The 20,808-nt window shown below is 43.9% G+C and overlaps 1 protein-coding gene across 1 annotated transcript in view; it reads right to left on the bottom strand.

Moving 5' to 3' along the window:
• Positions 1-17,768, bottom strand: part of LOC135915990 (protein SSXT-like) — a 54,828-nt gene extending 37,060 nt beyond the window's left edge. The window contains exons 1-5 of the mRNA XM_065449179.1: positions 17,435-17,768; positions 16,790-16,866; positions 16,244-16,322; positions 12,266-12,383; positions 4,225-4,364 (exon numbers count right to left, since the gene is read on the bottom strand). Of these exons, the coding sequence (XP_065305251.1) occupies positions 4,225-4,364; positions 12,266-12,383; positions 16,244-16,322; positions 16,790-16,866; positions 17,435-17,500 (480 nt within the window). The 5' untranslated portion in view covers positions 17,501-17,768. The remainder of the gene's footprint in view (positions 1-4,224; positions 4,365-12,265; positions 12,384-16,243; positions 16,323-16,789; positions 16,867-17,434) is intronic.
• Between the last annotated feature and the right edge of the window lie 3,040 nt (positions 17,769-20,808).

Raw genomic sequence — 20,808 nt, forward strand, 5'->3', positions numbered from 1 at the left:
CTTGTTGGTCAGTCGCACAGTCCACGTCCAATATTTCGAACTCCCTAGGGGCCGCGAAAACGTCCGAAAAATTGGTCAGTTGAAAACAATAAATGCATGTCATTTACTGCCCCTAAGGGCTCAAACCGCCACAGGCACATTCGAAAATGCTCTGAAGGCCTGTCGGTACACTAATTAGGCATATCGATGCTCATACTGTGACAGGAAATGCTAGGTGCACGCACGTATAATTAAGGAATACATACCTTGACCCGGGGCAATAGCCCCTTCCCACACTTGCTATGCTTCACTGCAATACTTTTGCGTATGCTTCACCAAATAGCAGTTCTGTGCAAAGCCGAAGCTGACTTTCGGGAACCGGCATTATGCAACGCACCGTGCTTTCCAAGCCTCTAAGCCAATCGCGAGGACCACAAAGGCAGAGTCCGTGCCATTGCTGACAGAAGCGAATGCTTTCAATAAAAAGCACGGCACCCAATGGCAAGAAGCTTCATAGCGAATGTCAAGGCAGCCAGGCCTAGCGTTGCCGCAGTGGTGGCTCCAGCTGCCAGCGGATCTGTGTGCGAGAGCGCCGGTTCGAGGCTGTGAGGCAATCAAAATGGCAGTGGTGGTGGCTTTGATTAATGCCGTTTTGGACCTGCGGTCACAGCAGAACGTCCGGAAAATCGGACGGCGAAGAGTTCTGGCGTCTGAAATTTCAGGTGTTCTGATACATTGACTCTGTGGGGTATGCGGTGGTGCCGCGAAGCCGTCCAAATTATTGGGAATCCAGAAAGTCGGTCATTGACTGTACACTGGCAACTCCTCCAGCCAACGACAGGGCGTCAAAGACGATTGATTACGATTCCTATCTGTTACTCGAGCAAGCATTACCACGACTTTCAACCCTTCTAATAAAATTACAGCTAATTTTCCCTGATAAAGGCACAAATTCCCTGAGTTTTTCCAGACTACTCAAAATCCCTGAGAATTCCCTGTTTTCCCGGTTGGTAGACACCCTGACATGTATTTAGTGTGTTCCAAGTATTACCGTTGCAGCAATGGTTCGCATGTTACCATTGTAGTAATGGTAATGGGTAACTCTGTGCTAAGGTTTGCTACTGCGATCAAATTTGATGTAAACCTGCAAGGTGAACGTAGAGCTCTTTTGGCCGCTTCACTGGCTCCATTTATATTACCAAGTCAAGTTTCAGTGGTGCTCATTTTATATGCATGAGCAATGGGGTTCGATAGTAATAGCAGCAGAGGAAGTGTTTCGGACAAGCCAATATTGTTTTAAATAAATTCTCTAATTATCACCACACTCACAACTATGAAAGTTATGCTTGTTGGAAACTGCAGCATTGCAAATTTATTCATTTCAAGAAACCCCTAAAGACTCTCACAATGAGGGTATTACATAGGGAAGTGGAAAAATTACATGAAAAACTAGAGAAGCACGATAAATCAGCAGGCAACAAGAATCAAAATGTCGCGGAACACTCAATGAACCATATTGAAAGAACGCAACATAATAAACAGCAAAAAGAAAATGACAGTCAAACACATAGTGGTGAACAGAGTAGAACTGGAAGAAAAACTATGCATCACTTTTTTTTTTTAAAAGTTCATGAAAATTAGTCTCGTTTATTTTAGTTGCGATTGCAGGATGCAGCCAGTTCCACTTATTAATGGTTTTGGGTATGAACGATTTGGCAAAATTTGAAGTGTGACATGTGATGCATCTTGAACGGATGGTCGTGGCTTGGAAAAACGGCTGAAGGTGAGTGAAAGAAATCGTCATGAATCAACGGATGATGGTAAATTTTGTGAAGAAGAGTTAAAAGCAAGTGCGCGATGATGGGAAAGGTTATCAAGATGCGCACAAGCTTTTAACGCAGCAACGCTAATGAAATGCGAGTTATGTATCTGAAGAAATGAAACGAGCAGCACGGTTCTGCAGGGATTCCATGTTGATGATGTAGGCTTGATCCAGGTCCCATACGGCTGAAGTGTACTCGATTTTAGGCCGTATTAAAGTAATATAAGCAAGTTTACACACCTGGGCAGGAGCATGTCGAGGTTACGATTCAAGGGTTGAAGAGAACGGTTAGCAGCTGCTAGAACCAAATCAATGTGATAGTTCCAGGGTCAGACTGAAGGTGAACTAAATATTTGTAAGTGGAAGCTGTCTCAACTGTTGTCATTAAGAGTGTATGTGGTTAGGATGTGGTAAGAATTCCTTGTAAAGGAGACAAGCTTTGTCTTAAAGTGGTTTACGGTCATTAGCCATGAACACCGAGTGTTAATTGAATCAAGGTCATTTCGTAACGACTGGTGGTCAGTATCACTTTTAATGGCTCAGTACACAACACGGTTGTCAGTGAACTGTCCAATTTGGGAAGATACACAAATGGGTAAATCATTAATAAATATTAGAAAGAGCAAGGTACCAAGCACACTCCCCTGCAGTACACCAGATGTGACTTGAGCCATTGAAGAGTTAGAATTAGAACATTGACAGATGTGAACTGAATGCAAGATGAGAGGAAGTCTTTAAAGGGACACTAAAGGCAAATACTATGTCAAGCTAATGTGATAGATTAGTGCCCTAGTACCCGAGAATCTCTAAGGTGTCGACATTATCACGAACAGGGCCTTAATAATTGAGCAATTGAGGTAAATGCAGGACATGGTTAGAGACTCCCCCGGGACATTTCAAGCACTTGCCCAATGACAGAAACATTCCTCAGTTAAATTCTGTCATTAGTACTCAACTACTCGTTGCAAAAACATTCTTGTATTGTATAAGGTGAAATAAAATGCTACTTGTCCAGTTCTATCTCATCTTTAGAAAATTGAACTCATTAAATTGCCCTTGAAAATGATGCGGGCAGCCGAAAGGTTTCGTTTTCGCTTGACCCTGCACTGGTTTTGTAGGCTCGCGAAAATCGCACAAACTGTAAGTAGCTGAGAATTCAACTATCTGTCTTGGCTCGGTACCGCCATCTGTCGGACACTGTTTTACTTACCAACGGCACCAAAGTGTAGTGATGGCGTATGCAATGTCACCGCTACCTCGGTTGGGTGGAAGGAGATTTGAATTTCAAAGAAGGTATTCGGACTATTCAGATGCAAATTTCTCGTAAACCAAATCTTTTCTTGGCACGAAACAAGCATTGCAAGGTTTCTGGTAGGGTATGTAAACAGTCCCCGTTGACTCAGTATTTGCTTTTAGTTTCCCTTTATAATCCGTGCTAGAACTTGAGGGCGAATACCGTATTTACTTGCATAATGATCACACTTTTATGTCAAAGAAATTGACGCAAAATCAGGGGTGCGATCATACGCGGGTACAATTTCCCGCGAAAATAAAAAAAAAATTGTCGTCCTGCGTTTGCTGCAGGACACCAAAACAAAAATGGCGGCCGGTGGAGCAAGCCAAACGTGCCGAATGCGTTTTTTTTTTCTTCTTTTCGTGAGTACATTACGTGCATTGAAACAGTTTCTTCTGTATCAGTAATGAATAATATTGTTAATATAAGCAAGTTTGCGGCAATAACGTAGCGATGACCACTTTGAGGGGTCAGAATCAGATGGGTGCGCTTAGCTGCCAGTGACATAGAAACACATGGCCGGCATGCTACGGAAACTACAGCATTTGTCTTCACCACTATCCTAATACGGCTGGTTTCCGCTAGGGGTGGGTGAATTTCTTAGCTGTGTTACAAGCGTCTGCGTATGAATAGGGTACACTTTTAATAACGTATCAGTGTAAACATGGCTACTATCGTTGCCGCTCGCGATTTGTACTGCCAAATACCTTGGCAGGCCTTGCACTGCCAAGGTATTGAATCAGGTCACTCATCTCGCTACCAATCGCATTGCTTGCAGAGACTATATGCTATTCATCCCATGCTTAGTTTGTAGCACTGTCTGTACATAATTTGGCAATGTTTCCTCTTGGCATGCATTAACAGCAGTGGCGGTTCCAAGGGGGGTGGGCAAAGGTGGCCATCTCACCCTGGCACGATCTCGAAAAATTGGCATGATCTTGCCTTTTATATGAAACTTGTTGCTATGCGACATGATGCACATGAAACGCAGCAATAAGGTTGACTATTATCCCAGCATTTCCGGCGTTTTGTTGTTGAAGAGGACAAAATGAGGTGAGACAGAGCCATAGCACAAAGTGCCTGGTATGAAGCAAAGAATGCTTGGCATTCAAATAAATAAAAGCCTCACCGATTGGTGGTGCGGCTGCTGTGCTGGCATAGGCTGCTGCTGACTGACCATACCAGAGGATGGTGGAGGGGGCCCAGATCGCCCATAGCCCGACATCCCATGGCCCCCCATGGGAGGCTGCTGTCCAGCTCCAGGCCCGCCTTGAAAACAGACAGACAACTCCAGCCCAACTACCATACTACAGAGGGTGAACATTACAACTGCCTAATCAAGCAAGTCATCACCGGAGACTGCATAATAAACTGCAGCAGCCAGTCTGTGCAACATTCCATATAGCTTCAAAGCCAAAATTCTATAAATCACAACCTTTACCTAGAACAAGGGTTGTCAATCTTTCTGGCTAATGGAGAACCCAACCAGCCTTCACATAGTGCAGAGGAATGCTCCCTATCTCCTCATGCGACGTGCTCATACACTGCTTCTCCCCGAACATCACAATGAATTCATGAAAAAGAAAAGTGCAAGAAAAATGGCACAAAAACCGCACGTTGCGCACCTTGTCCTGTCTGCTCCCCTCATTTTTCTGGCATGAAGTCGTATATCAAGCATGTAAATTTAGGTGCAATATACGGTGTTTATTTATTTATTTATTCATTTATTCACTCATTCATCTTTTCGTTGGAGACATTTTTAATCACCTCAAAAGTGCAATTCAGCTTGTTTAGAAGTTATAGGAAGGTGCAGACATTTGCATGGCAAATTGGAATTCCAGGTAGCTATAATTTAAAATATTCATTAATTTACTTTTTAATTGCTCACTTTATGTTACATGTTGAAATTGTGAAATTGAGCAGTTGTGAAGTCATGCCTGGTTAACAAGGTCCCAAGACTAGCATCAATTTTGACACATGCATCTCAAAAATCTGGTACAAAATATATTGGTGTTCCTTTTAATAGTTAATAGTTCAGGACAGTGTTAACTGCAACATCGACACATATTTTAGCACATTTTGGGGACGAATGTCTTGAAAGTGATGCTACTCTCAGGATCTCTCTTAGGCAAACATGACCTCACAGCGTATCAGTTAAAATTTTGAAATTTGAACAAGTGGATAATTTAAAATGTATATTAGTGCATATTTTAATTAGCCACATGGCCATTTCAATTGATCGGGCAAGTGATGTTTGCCTCTTCATATATTTCACCTGAACAAACAGTTGTGTTATCTTGCACAGGTGATCTTGAAAAAATTTGTTCCAACTAAAGAAAAAAGAAATACTAAGCACACAAGCGGTACCATTCAAAGTACGAAAATATGGTAACATAGGATTGATGCCTATGTAAGAACACTAATTGAAAATCTGTACGATGACTACACCGAGATGACATTGGCTGCTGTTTTACAGAAAGTTGTACAGCATGAATATATTTTGCTTCTGTCATGCAAGAAAAATTGGCGTGGCAGACTTCTTCGCAACAACCACACACTGTGGCTACATACCGAATTTTGTAAAGATACGGCATGTTCTGTGTTCACAGTTTGCTCAGGACAAGTTACTTCACAGTTACCAACTTCCTTTACATCATAGGCACTTGTACATGATGGTGGCTATGTGGTGGCTCATTTGAGAGCCGGTACCAAACTATGAGGAGCACGCCACGCGTTATCCCGCACACCATGTCATCAGCGCACTTTCAGAAGATGGCACCACATGTGTCCTTGCACCCAATAAGGAGTGGACTTAAGTTTTATGAGTAGTTTAATGTCTCGCCCCGCAGAGTCTATTTTCAGCAAACGTACAGAGACGTGCACTCAGTGACTGCCAAGACAGCAAGCACTCTGGCAGCTGAGCACTGAGCCCTTGTGAGGACAACATTGGTCTCTTAATTCTGATGCATCCTCATATAACTGTTTGGCGCTCTACCCGTCATCGGCCCGTCATGTAATAAACCTCCTTTATATCGATCAGTCAGAGTATGAGGTGGCGGTGGGTCGGATGGAGTGTAGTTTACTTTGGAGTCAACCGGATAACAAGGTGCCCGGAGATCACTGTCGATTGTTTGCACCCGGCGGCAGAACCTTGCGATGTGTTCGGGATACCTACATGCAAAGCACAGGCCGATTGTCATGAGTGCGCCACGGGTTGGCAATAGGAGGGCCGGCCCAAGAGATGGGATGAGAAGGGCGGCGCACAAGCTGCTGAAAGGGTCATACTGACTCTTGGCATGGCCTGGCAGTTACCGCAGCATAAGTTAGCGGAGCGGCCGCAAGAGGCTGCTGGGGAGCAACCGGTGGTGTATCCGCAATTTCTTGTTGAATGATGTTGCACAGAGCAGATGGCAAAGGACAAGTGGGCACCTGGGAGAAGGGTACCAGAGAGCTGTCGTGCGACCTCTTCGCGGACAAAGGCCTTGATCTGCGTGATCAGCAACGCTTGGTCGGAACCAATGGCCAGGCTGGAGATTGACGCGCCGGTTGTAGGAGGAGGCCGCGTCAAAGCTAGCTGTTTGTTCGCCATCGCTCTGACAGAGGGTGATAACGTCAGCAACAGTGTTCGGGTTCATGGCCAGTAGCATTTGGAAGGCATCATCAATTCCTTTCACGATGTGCTTAATACGGTCCGCTTCAGACATGGTGGCATTGACGCATTTACATAGATCGACAAACGTCCTCTATGTATGTAACTGGCGAATGTTTCACCCGTATCCTGTGCGTGGGTGCAAACGCTGCTCGGCTTGAAGTTTGCAGATGGCGGGACGATTAAATACTGATGCAAAAGCCGCCTTGAACGTAGCCCATGTTCGGAAATCTGCCTCGTGGTTCTTGAACCAGAGGTTGGCCACGTCCGTGAGATAGAAAACAACGGTTAGCTTGGTCGATTCATCCTATTTGTTATGAGCGCTCACCCACTCTTAGGACGCAAGCTAATCTTCAAGGTCATAGCCGCCTGTCCTGCTGAAGATGGTAGTATCCCACTGGCGAATAGCGGCAGCGCAGAAAACAGGTGGCGACGGGAGCGTCTGCTGGTCGGCATCTGGCATGGTGGAAGGTAGCGTCCGAGTGAGGAGTTCCAGGATGGTAGAGTTAAATGACACGGACCAGAACTACTAGATGGCACTGTTTATTTTCCGGTTTTGCTAAAACTGCCAATCAACGCACGCCGTTGGCAGAAGTGTGGTCAAGGCGACAGTTTTGCGGAAGGCGAATGTTTCAGAATACAGGCCCAAGTCGACGCCATGCTTCGCCGCAAGGTGATACGACTTTCTAACAGTCCATGGGCATTTCCTGTCGTCCTTGTTACGAAGAAAGATGGTTCTGTGTGGTTCTGTGTGGACTACCGGTGCCTCAACATGATCACTCGCAGGTGCGCCTACCCTCTCCCGGGCATAGACGAAGTGACTGACAGTCTACAAGGCGCAGAATTCTTTTCTTCTCTAGATTCGCACTCAGGGTATTGGCAAGTACCGATGGCAGATGCCGATTGGCCGACGACAGCTTTTGTCACACTCGACAGCGAATACGAATTTGACGCAATGCCTTTTGGACTTCGTAATGCACCGACAACATTCGAGCGCATGATGGACACAGTTCTACATGACTTGAAGTGGCACACGTTTGTGCTATCTTGACAACAATGTAGTTTTCGCTCCCGACTTTACCACGCACCTTCAACGACTCCGGTGTGTTTTGACGTGTTTAACAAACGCTGGCCTACAACTAAACCTAAAGTGCCGGTTTGCAACTTGGCAGCTGACAATTCTAGGTTAGGTATGGCCGTAGGTACGTAGGTTATTTGTATGGCCGAAAATTTGATGTAGTCACGGACCACCATGCACTACGTTGGCTGTCGTCCTTGAAAGATCCCTCAGGCCATCTTGCCCGATGGGCACTTCACCTGCAAGACTGCGATATCCGTGTGCTGTACCACAGCGGACGCCAGCATTTTGACGCCGAAGCCCTCTTGCGCTCTCCCTTACCTGATGACAATGCCTGCTGCTTACTATCCCAGTTTACCGTTTCTTCACTCGACCTTACCACCATCACTTCTGAGCAGCGCAAGGGCAGTTGGATTGCCTTCCTTATAGACTTGCTTTCTGGTTCATCAGCACAACCAACCACTCGCACATTGCATTGTCAAACTTGCCATTTCTGCATTCACGACAACCTGCCTCATCGATGCAATCGTAACTGCGACAGACGCCAGTGGTTGTTAGTAGTAGCTCACGGCCTGCGTTTCGAGAAATGTGCAGCTTTCCACGCCGATCCACAGGGTGCACACTCGGTAGTTTTCAAAACATACCCGCGCCTTCTACAGCGGTACTACTGGTAAGGGATGTACAGCTGCGTTCAGAAGTTCGTTTGCTCGTGCCCTAATTGTCAGTGCTGGAAATCTCCCCTCCTCTTGCCAGCCAGTCTGCAACATTTACCTTGCCCTACCTGGCCATTTGGGCACATCGGCATCGATTTGTATGAACCCCTTCCCCCGACATTGGTTGGAAACCGCTGGGCCATTGTGGCGGTTGACTACCTCACGCCATACGCCGAAACTGTCGCCCTCCCAGCAGCTACAGCACGCGATGTTGCCTCCTTCCTGCTTTGTCGATTCATCCTGCGTCATGGGCCCCCTCAGGAATTGCTCAGTGATCGCAGACATGTCTTCCTGTCCAAAGTAGTTGAAGCCATTCTTAAAGAGGGCCATGTTGTTCATCGTACAATTACGGCGTACCATCCTCAAACCAATGGCCTTACGGAATGCTTCAACCGTACGCTCGGCGACATGCTTGCCACGTACGTCGCCTCCAACCACACAAATAGGGATGTCATTCTGCCCTTCACGGTCTACGTGTAAAACACCGCTACTCAGAGGGCTTTTCACCCTTTTTCTTACTCTACGGTTCGTACCCGTCACACACCATCGACACAATTCTACCATACCAGCCGGATACATCTGAATGTGCGCCTACTTCTGCCACTGGAAGACATGCTGAAGAGTGCCGCGATCTTGCTCGGGCCTTTACCTCCAATGACCAACAGCGCCAGAAAAGCACTCACAGTGACATCACTTCTGCACCCACCTTCCTTCCTGGAGCGCTTGTGCGGCTCCTGGCTCCTTCTGCTGCACCTGGGCCCTCTTCAAAACTACTACCCAAGCATAAAGGGCCCTACCATGTCGTGAAATGCACACCCCCCGTCAACTATGTGATCGAATCCATTGAACTGTCTTTGGACATGTGCTGTCATGGACGAGACGACGTCAACATCGAGCGCCTCGAGCCGTACTATGATTCACTCATAGTGAGGAGCTATTAGGTCACCGGATGGCTCCATTTTCGTTCCCAGGAGTAACTGTAGCAAAGCAGAAGTACGCTACAGTGGGCCAACCTCTCCAGCACTTCCTAGTGGGGAGTACATGCCCTGCTCTAATGGTCGGTCTCAAACACCGGTGACTAATAAATGCCTTTACAATATGAATATTGAATATGCCCTCGTTTGCACTAACAGCCAGCAAAATACCGACAGTTATAGAAACTTAATATATTCAGTGCCTACCGGAGTCAAGTGAACAAAAGCTTGTTGCTTTTTTAGTAGCAGCATTTCTATAAATACAGCAATGGCACATTGCATTGTACTATTTCCCACATGTCACTAACATGTAAACTGTGGTAATGCGCAAGGAAGAGAATCAATGGATCTCAGACATTGCTCTGCATAGCGAATGGCAGCTATGGCGTTGAAAGGATGTTTACCCTACTATATTGCGTTCAAAGAAGGGTGGCTGATTTGTCTTGTTGGTATTCCATTAATTTTCAAAAGATCACAACAGACAAGGAAGAAAGGACTGACAAGTCTAGGATCAACACAGGAATGCTCCCAAAACACATGTGTGTCAACAAGGGCTTGTAAGATAAGGAAAAGCATCACATCTCCTGCAAAGCATGCCTGGCCATGTGCAATACCTTTTGTACTACACTTTTCTTAGTCAAAATGTGCAGAGAACAAAGTAAAGAACATATGGCCAAACCCTTCTCTATATTTGCGGTTATTAGTTATGTGGTTTCTTTTGAATATATTAATACCTGGCGAGGACTTATGGAGATGAGTTTGTCACGTTATTTGCGAGCAGCTCTTTGCCATTAAAGGTTCCTGCGAGTGGTTTCGCTTGTGTAAATAAAACGATCGTGTCCAAAGGTAGACCACTGTTTGTGTTAACACTTTCCTGCCCTTGGGAAAAGCAACAGTTCTTGGGTAGTCTCGTAAATACTTTTCTTTCTATCACAGAGCAAGCTTGATACCAAAGTGTATGGTATCAAATCGATGAGGAAGAAATCCTCTTTCCAAAAGGCATTAATCCTAAAAAACAATCTTATTATAAAGAACTTGAAAAAGAAAAGAAGATATCTAAATTAATATTTTGTAGAAGAAAAGTATACAGTAACATCATTGTTGCTTTACACAGAAAGACCTTAAAAAATTTCAGAATATGCATTTGCAACGCAAAGGACCAGTGCAATACTCCAGCAATTATCTTTCTATGTAAAAAATTTCTTGAGATATAAAAGAAACCATTAACTCTAGTGACGCGCGATACCAAGGTCGACTGCCCGCTGTCTTTTCGTGCAAAACTCCCTGTACGGTGGCCAGCAAATTATCCCTACGGAAGGATGTTAAGACCCTGCAGATAAGAACTGCGACCTTTAGAACACTCAGGATATCTATATATCAGCACACGACAACTTTGAAACCGTTCAGCGAAAAAAGCAATAATCTGCTGTGAAATACGACAAACCGAAGCTGCCTTACACATATGCTGCTTTCAAAGCCCAAAAACTTGCACGCAGATGCACGGTGCTAACGCGATCTGGGAAACTAAGAGTGCCACTAGCGCCGACTGTGCCCCTTTTCCATAGGTGTTTTGAAAATCCACGCATGGCGGAAAATGAAAACTGATACCGATTAAATATTTCCTAAATATAACCCAATAAATGGCACTAGCTGTCTCGGAGTGCTAGAAAAGTGGCAAAATGCAAATTTGCAACCGTCAATAGCGGACTATCAATGGGAATAAGCATGGAAAGAAAAATGAGTCATTAGTAAAAGTTACCAGACAAATTCCAAGTTTTGGTCTGTAAGAAAACAAAACCACCGATTTCTCCTTAGTTTTCGTGCCAGAATGCAAAAGCTCAAATTTTTACCCAGTTTTCTTTTTTAAAACTTGCCAATTTTTTACCTCCTGAAAGTGAAAAGCTATAAAACCAGAAAACTAAGGACTTTAATGATACACCATGCTGTAAAATGTTAAAAAAATTCATCCTGGTTGTGGAATCAAACCTAAGACCAACGCTTTTCCACTGCGGTAGCTTTACCATCCGAGCTAACTAGGAGGTAAGGCTGAAATCGACAACTCAAAGCGCAAGGATACTGAATGTGGAAAATCAGTTCTGTGGAAATCCTAATGCTTGGGAAAGCTTCATGATAAGGAAAAATTTGTCATTCAGCTCAGAGTAGCACAAATTTAGAGAAATCTATATTGGTTACACAGAAAGAAAGGAGGGAATTTAACCCAAGACCAATGCCTTTCGGGAGCAGTCACTCTACTATGGCAGCTAACCAGGTCACAGAGTGAGGATGAATTAATGATTCCAATGTTGGTACAAAGAATACTGTAAACAAGTTCTGTGGAAATGCACAAGGTTGAGCAAGTTTCATGAAAGTAAAAAATTACCCTCCATCTTCAGACCAGGATGAATTTTTCTTCAACAACGCTTTCTTTCTGAGAAACCCGTATCGGCTTCCTTTGTAGCTTCGTGCTATTCTGAGGTAGATAAAAAATTGGTCTGCTTCACTGAAGTTACAAAAAGAAGCTATGCCAGACAAAAAAAGAACTATAGCATACTGCCTACACTACCTCTGGTCACACAAAGTGATTAAATATAAAAAACAGCCCACATCACATAGTCTAGACAAGTAATAGACCTCTAACAATCTTTCCAGCAATGCATACAACATGCCCAAAGGCTTGACATATGCATTGCTCAAGAAAGTGCAAAGCAGTTGGGGACACAGGGCTACATAGCAAGTTTAATTTATGCGACAACTACCTGGAGCTGTTTGCTGCTGTGACTGCATAGATGGGCCATATGACTGTTGGCCAGGCATGAGACCACCTGGTGCAGGGCTGCCTCCTTGATCAGGACCTCCTGGTCCACATGGTGGTGGCTGCGATAGATAAACAGCAAGAAGCAGCCTGATCTTGCCATCATTTCTCTCTACCATGAAGCTCTAGAAGTTTTCAGCGTCAGGAGCCCTACTAGTTTAAAAAATCTAATTGTGTGGTTTAATGTTCCAAAACTGCACAGAGGGTTACAAGAAATGCTGTAGTGGATGACTTTGGATTAATTTTGATCACCTGGAGTTTTCAACGTGCACATAAATCTGTGTAAAAGTGTTTCTGTATTTCACCTCCGTCAATATGTGGCCAAGGATCAAACATGCGACCTCATGCTCAGCAGCAGAACACAATAGCCACCAAGCCACCGCTGCGGGTGCGCTACCAGCTTTCCAGACTAAACGATTATACTGTGCATGTTTAGGTTTACTGGCTTTCAGCAATAAAGTCTTGCCTGCACAAGTAACCAAAAAGTAGCAGTGGCTTCATGAGTAGCTATGGCTCTCACAGGAGGTCAGACACAAGCAGGAAAAGCAAGCATGCCCAAGAACTAGACATCTTGCTCGAAATAGTGAAATGATTTCCAAATGCTGACACATTACAAAAAAGTTTCAGATGAATAAAACTCTGTAAACAACCACTACATAAACGTAAAAAAAAAAGACTGCGAGCAAGGTTGACTAAAAAAGTTCAGGCAAGAACTGCCATAGAGAATAGACAAAACCGAGTACGTATAAGTATATAACAAATTTTAGCTTGCCAAATGGACATAGAAAGTTTTTATGCTGCTTCGAAAATTCTGCATAGGCCCAGCATTTTCTACAGGTATGAACCAACCACCAGCAATAGCCACTGCCTGTTTCAGTGAAAACTGCTACGGACTGTTTGTATGGAAATTTTGGATTCCTGCCTCTGACCAACTGTGCTTTACTTAATTTGATGCATATGTTCCATCCCCCAGCCTCATGAAGGTAAGTGAAAATCAGTGAATCCAGGCTGTAATACTTAGTACGGGAAAGCCAGCTGGGCATTTCATGCATAGCAAGCTGTCCTACATTTCAGAAGTCCAATTTCCAAACATTTCATTTATTATGCCCTCAGGGCCTCACAGCATTACAGGGGGGGGGGGGGGGGGTGTAGGCAAGCTACATACACAAATCAGTACATACAACAGGTACAAACTTTTGAAATAAGAAAGAACAGAACAAAAGTTCGAGAAAAGAGTACAATTACAAAACCAAGGGAAACCAAAAGGCATAATCAGAAATAATGGGAGGTTGCAACAGTTTGAAACAGGAAACGAAAGAATAAGCACAGTTCAACAAAAGTGCTTGATCATGAATTGTTATCAGCAACCATTGGAAACCACAAATAACACTATCGCTACGCAAAACTAAAAATATTTGTTATAGTTTCCTTAAACTTGGATAAATCAGTGATGCTTATGATGTCACTTGGAAGGTCATTCTATAAATGGCAAATCTTTGGTAAAGATGAATTAAAATGCTTCACTGTTTTACAATGGCAAATAAGAGCTTTGTGTGCACTGTCAAGCTGCTGTGGTACAAACACTGGTGGAAATATAAGGAGAAAATGAAGATGTTGATTATGGTGCTAAATTTTGTGAAACAGGCTAAGTCTGGCTGTCTTGCAGCGGTCAGTAAATAACGGAACACTCGGATATTATTTCACGCATGAAAACTTAAACTGGTTTGAAACTTCACCCCTCAACCTGGAATATAGATTAGAAATGTAGTACTGGTACAAAAATCATGCACTGGACTTTTTGATTCGAGGATCAATGCATTAGTTACAACCAAATGTTGCATTATCTCAAGATTCTGTGAAGTTCTGTAAAAGCTTTTGTGACAGGGTGTACCTTGGTTGCTGCCACAGTTTAAATGCTTGTGACTACAAACATCAGAGCAGCTGAGTGCAACCAGCACAAGTGCACTGCACCAATACAACATATAAGAACACTAACTTTACGGTCCATTGCAGCTTTATTGCTGGTATTAAAATGAAACATACAGCAACATCTTTTATTCGTATACAAGGCTCCATAACGGGCGATATTGCATAACCTTAATAACTTAGGCCTCAAGAACAAACTTAACATGAAATACAATCTGGTGTTGTCATGGCATCTCAGCAGCACAGATATATATTCCAGCAGAATGGAAAATTGCTAAAACAATGACCGTCTACAAATCAGGCGATATTTCGTGTCAGTGAAATTGTAGGCCTATTTCTTTCACATGTACATGCTGTAAAATCTTGGAACATATCTTAAAATCCGTTACAGAGTTCATTGAGGCAAACAATGTCCTCCATCGCAGCCAACATGACTTCAGGACTGGTCTGTCTACCGTTACCCAACTTGTTGAGATCCTACACGATTTCGCCAAAGCAATTCACGACCAGAAACAAATAGATGTAATTTACCTAGACTTCTCAAAGGCCTTTGATCATGTCTGCCATACTAAACTACTTCTAAAGCTTAAACATATACTAGGAGATGGGCCAATTTTTCGTTGGATTAGCAATGACTTATCTGACCGCCACCAGTTTGTTCACTTAGGCTCCCACACTTCTGAAACTGTGCCAGTACTTTCTGGTGTACCCCAGGGTTCCGTTTTGGCCTCTATCCTGTTCCTTTCATTCATAAATGACATAACTAATCAGGTTGAATTCAAGATTGGGTAATTTGCAGACGACTGCGTATTGCATAGAGAAGTACTAAACCGACAACACCAAACTAGTCTTAATAAGAATTTTTCTTTGATAGCCCAATGGTGTGAAAATTGGCAAATGGCCTTCAACTTCGATAAAACAGCTTCAATGTCAGTAACACAAAAGGAATCCAAGCTTACCTTTACATACGGCTGTATGTAATACTAACTTTACTTATGTAATATGTAACTTATGTAACTTATGTAATACTATACTTTACACAGTCACTCAGTATAAGTACTTGGGCGTTATATCAGACTTAGGATGGTCGGCTCATGTAGAGCACGTAGCAAGCAAAGCGATGCGAAAGCTTATGTTCTTAAACCGGGCCCTTCGATGCTCTACGATGGAAGCTAAGCTCTTGGCCTATGTGACATTCATACGTCCTGTCTTAGAATATGCGAAAGCGACGTGGTTTCCCTTTGCCCATAATCAAATAGCTACTCTTGAGGCTGTCCAGCGAAAAGCCGCACATTTTATCTGTAACCGATATAGGCGCACCGACTCTCCTACTCAGATGCTATCCGAGATCAGCCTTCATACACTAAGCAGTCGTGCAATGCTGTACTCAAATTTTTGTATCTCATCCTGCATAATAAGATTAATGTGGATTTTAACACCTATATTTCCTATAACACATCCATAGAAACCCATCACAAGCATTACCTTACACTCCAAGAATATTCTTGCACTAACAATACATTTAGCTTTTCGGTCTTCCCGCGAGCTGTTTGCGACTGGAATGCTTTAGCCCAGACGGTAGTCGCACAGCCCACTGTTGACAAATTTGTTGAATTTGCTGGCCCAACAGTACTGTCAGCCACGACTAAGTGATGTCATCAACATTGTGTTTATCACTGTTTTAATTACCAAGTGTTTTTGGAAATCTGATGTGAAATTACAGATGATGCCATCAATTTTTTTCTCTTTTTGCAAAACATCATATGAAATTGAAATAAGTTGATTGTGCGTTATGTTTTTGTCATACTTATTGCTGTTAACATAGGTCCATTATCCTTTACACCCACTAAGTACTCTTTTGTATTCTTTATGTAAATGCCTGTACTACAATGTCTACAGACCCTTCTAACCCACTCCTGCAAAAATCACTGATGGGATTGACAATATCACAAAATAAATAAATATGGTCCCTATAGTGCCCCAAAACGATACTTACAATAGATGCCTGCACCACAGGACCAGCGTCTGCCACTGATGCCAAGTAGACTAGATTTCTGTGCAAAATTTGCTGATACCTATAAGGCAGAAAGCAAGCCACACAGTTTTTTTTAAAAACCCAACTGCAAAACAGAGAAGTGCGTTAAACATTAGAATATTCGTGTTCCTTGTACGCACGCGACCCGCCGTGGTTGCTCAGTGGCTATGGTGTTGGGCTGCTGAGCACGAGGTCGCGGGATCGAATCCCGGCCACGGCGGCCGCATTTCGATGGGGGCGAAATGCGAAAACACCCGTGTACTTAGATTTAGGTGCACGTTAAAGAACCCCAGGTGGTCGAAATTTCCGGAGTCCTCCACTACGGCGTGCCTCATAATCAGAAAGTGGTTTTGGCACGTAAAACCCCAAATATTATTATTATTGTACGCACGCGGCACATTTGCAAAACAGAGAAAACATGTGCGTTCAACATTAGAATAGTGGTGCGCCTTGAACACATGCGACACATTTGCAACACGAAAGCATTGCGTGAAAATGCATACTCACTGCAGACATTCTGAAGCCTTCCCTTTGTTCTGATAGTCGACAATGGCTTGTATTAACTGGCTATTTTCATCCAGCATCTACAGCAAAAAAAAAAGGGGGGGGGAAGAGGCGGAATTATTGAAAACCGCAGAAGCGGAGCGCATTTTCTCATGATGTGTTGCTGCTACACTGGTTTCAAATCAGAAGCACTTCAGGGTAGACAACGCATGCCTTCTGGTACCGAAGTTTTTTACGGGTCATGCACAGAGCAACACTTGCACAGTTATCGAAAAGTGTTGAAGTTTGAGGAATTATCTGTCCCGATGTGTTGTTGCCATATTGGTTTCAAACCTCAGGCACTTAAAGCGTGACAGCACATGCCTTCTAGTACCGAAACTCTTTACTAGACACGCACACAGCGGCACTTACTAGAAACAGAACGAACAATTACACCATGCACTTTATGGTCGTTTAAAAGAACCGCATAACGTGCCTGTCAGAACACTATGCACATAATGAATGCGCTTGCAAAATGCTACGCCAACTAACTGTCTTTCAAGAAATACAAGCCGCTGGCATGATTCTAGCACTTTACGTTGAAGTTGGTGCACTGCTTAACATATTTTATAAGTCTTGGCAACCTGAATATCGAAAGAAAATTCCAACCTTTTGTATCTGAGCTGGACTTGGGTTATGCCGCCCTTTCTGTTGTTGTGCGAAGGCGACCGACATGTCACTTGGCTTGATGTGTCTTGGAGGCAGAGCCTGTGGGGTATTGTGCTCAGCAGTACCAATTAGTGTACGGTCTGAGCGCGAAAATGCAAAAACGATGACTTGCCTACATCGACGGTACAGCGAAGCCAAACAATGGTTACGCGAAAGGAAGCGCGGATACACAGTGTGCCTAGACGCCAAGTGCACGAATACCGGGAATCCAGTGTTGCCGCGATATATTTTAGAGATGCTGCTAGGACAGTGTCGAACTAAAGTTTTTTTCTTCCGGTTTCCATTTCGGTTTAGCAAAAACTATTCAAACCGGTTTGAACTACTTTACGTTATAAAAAAGTCGCAGTTTCGTCCCAAAAGCAAATCATCGATTGCGATAGAAAATTTTTAGACAGCTATACGAAGTTAGTACTATAAAAGTTGTGCGGCTTCGAGTTAAGCTTATGTACATAAATAAAAGAAAATTCACCGACGATTACGATGCTTCCTAATGCAAAATTTTCAGTTCGCGATATATTGGCTGGCGCGACCAATCTGTTTCGTGCGGCACATTGAAAACGGAGCGAAAAGTGTGGCGCGACTGCCTCTCTAATCTGGGGATTGCGAGAGGCAACGCGTAGGTGACACGTGGGCGAAATTCACAGCAGCCGCCGCAGACAGACCTCCCAGACGACGCGTGCCATACAGTTTCCTACAAAATTTTTGTAGGAAACTCTATGACGCGTGCTACTCTGGTGCCATCTCGCAGCCATCGTCGCCGTACTATGCTTCTCACGCTTTCGCTTCATGGTTCCGCTGCACCCGTCTCCTCCGCTTTCCTCCTCGCGTCTTTCATTCCCCGCTAAGTACCGCGTTCGCTCTTTCATTCCCAGTAAAACACGATGATAAAAATAATCGGAAACGACGAAGTCACTCGTAAAGGCGCACAACAAACAAGCTATATAAGCACACAGGGCAAGCAAACAGAAAACACATACAAGAGAGCTGAAGTTCATACAAGTGTTCAAGGTACACGAAGAGCGTTCACGAGTGAAGTGGGTACGATGTACAGACTAGGCGATGAGCACGCGAAAAGCAGATTGGAGCACGTCCTGGGGATGGAGCTCGGCACAATGTCGATCCTTGTGTATGTTGTCAGTGGCCGGACGTCCTGTCGACATTCACTGGCAGGAGCTTGACTAAGTATCGGAGACGCCAGACAGGACCTTCTGGACACCCTTACGGAGTTCGCCAGCTGCAGGCTTCGGGAGCAACTAGATGAGGTGCTTGGGCCCAGGTGGGAGCCTGTTGCGACCACAGGTGAGAGCTCCAGTTGCCGTTACCCCAGCGCCCCGGACGCCATCTTCCTTCTCCCGACGCGTCTTTCACGATCTGGTTTGATCGCCGGCTTCTCTCCTAATGATAGACTATGATATAGGATATCCTTCTTCGACGGCGCGTACCCACTGCTGGGGATAGGATTTGGATGGTACTGGGAAGATGTTGGTATTGCAGAAGATGGTAAAAGTATCAGGTGGAAATGGATAAAAATTTGTAGGACGCTTAAGCTTCGCCTTTAAGAGTGGAACGCGATAGCATTCAAAGACCCCTGACTGCTTTTCATGCTTCTCGGTAACGGCAGCTGATGTAACCATAACGTTTACCGGGAAACGCTGGGTGCGAACGCTATGCACGAAGGCAAGCTTTCTGGTAGAAACGCGGCCTCTTGCGTGGGTCGATCTATTGCTATTGTTTCGCACTTTTTTCTGAGAAGAGCTAACATAAAAGATATGTGCTGTCGGTGTTCTTTTCCCATTACATTTGTTTGTGGGCTGCCGTTCTCAATATTCCGAGGAATAACTTTGTAAATAATGAATGACGAGGTATGAGCAACTTTGATGGAAGAAGAGCGGTTGCGTATGCGTGGTTCGGAATTTAGTTCGAAATTCTTTTTGCAGAAGCGACGTCTGACGCTGGATTTTCTGCGACACGGGGCCCTTAACGCTATCGCATTAAAATAATGTTTGAAGAACTTGATGTTTTGAACTTGAACTTTGAAGAATCGCCTTGAAACAAGTCCTCGAAACAAGTATAAGTTCCTCCACGCTGAGCAAACATCACTGTGGCAGTTTCCAAGAGAGGCGGCTCCCAGAGAAAGGGCATTTAATATGGAAAAATTTAAACCAAGTTGCCTGATCACTGGTTCTAAAATGCTTTTTGCTTAAAGAAGAAAAACGGCGGCTGAATAAGAAAAAAATATCTATGGTCTCATCTTCTGCTTAGCTTGGGCACAGAAGGTAGGGTGCCAGACGAGCCCTGTGATGATAAAACTTTAATTCTGGTGTTCGACAGCGTAACCGGGTAAACATTACTTCAGTCTTCCTGGTGTGAAAATAATTTTTGTGCCAAGGGAATAGGAGGTGTCGACATTCTGAAAAATTTGCTATCGCTTGGTTCAAAAAGTCTTGAGCAATTGCATACCTCCTGAACCTAGTAGTAGTTAGGTAAGCTGATGCGGGAAGTAATGATAGTACAGGGCCATTGAGGGCCGCTCTCGCGAGACTGTCAGCCATTTCGTTCATGTATAATCCTTTATGATCAGGCACATAAAGTAATCTAATTAAATTTATGTGGGCAGGCACTAGAAAATGAAGTGTACGTAAAAGGCTAGTAGCACAATATGTTGTGAGCGATGTACATAAAAAATCCGTTATTATGACTGCCGTCGATATTGATGAGTTTAGTTTACGTAAGGATAACACTACAGCTAGAAATTCAGCCAGAAATACGGATAAGCAGTCCGGAATCCTGATTGAGAATGACCAGTCTAGAGCAGGAGCGAAAATGCCAATTCCAGACTTTTCTCCACACTGTGAGGCATCTGTTGCAATGACCGTATATATATCTAATCCCAATAAATGATCTTGTAGTAGTCCATTTATTATTTTATGAGAGAGAAGTTTTGCATTGCTTGGGTAGGTGTCATAATAGGTGATTTGTAGACTCTCGCGCACATCACAAACGGGTGGCACCTCCCAAATACGCACATTTAAAGGGTTAATCATTGTTTGTACAAACAACACCTGTTGTGTACATAAAACCGGGGCCAGTGTACTCCGAAGAATAATGCAGGCTCGGAGATGAACATGTTTTCTAATCTTCTAATAGGGGATTCGTACATATTGAAGAATGTTTGTACCGTCAGCAAACAAAATTTGCGCAATATTGAGGGCAACCTGACTTCTTGGTGTAATACGTTATTAGCCACAAATTTCAGTAATCCGCAACTCAATCGCAGGGCTTCCACTCAAGAAGAACAAGGGGGCGTAATTTAT

Source organism: Dermacentor albipictus, chromosome 1 (assembly GCF_038994185.2).
Source record: "Dermacentor albipictus isolate Rhodes 1998 colony chromosome 1, USDA_Dalb.pri_finalv2, whole genome shotgun sequence".
NCBI classification, from domain to species: Eukaryota; Metazoa; Arthropoda; class Arachnida; order Ixodida; family Ixodidae; genus Dermacentor; species Dermacentor albipictus.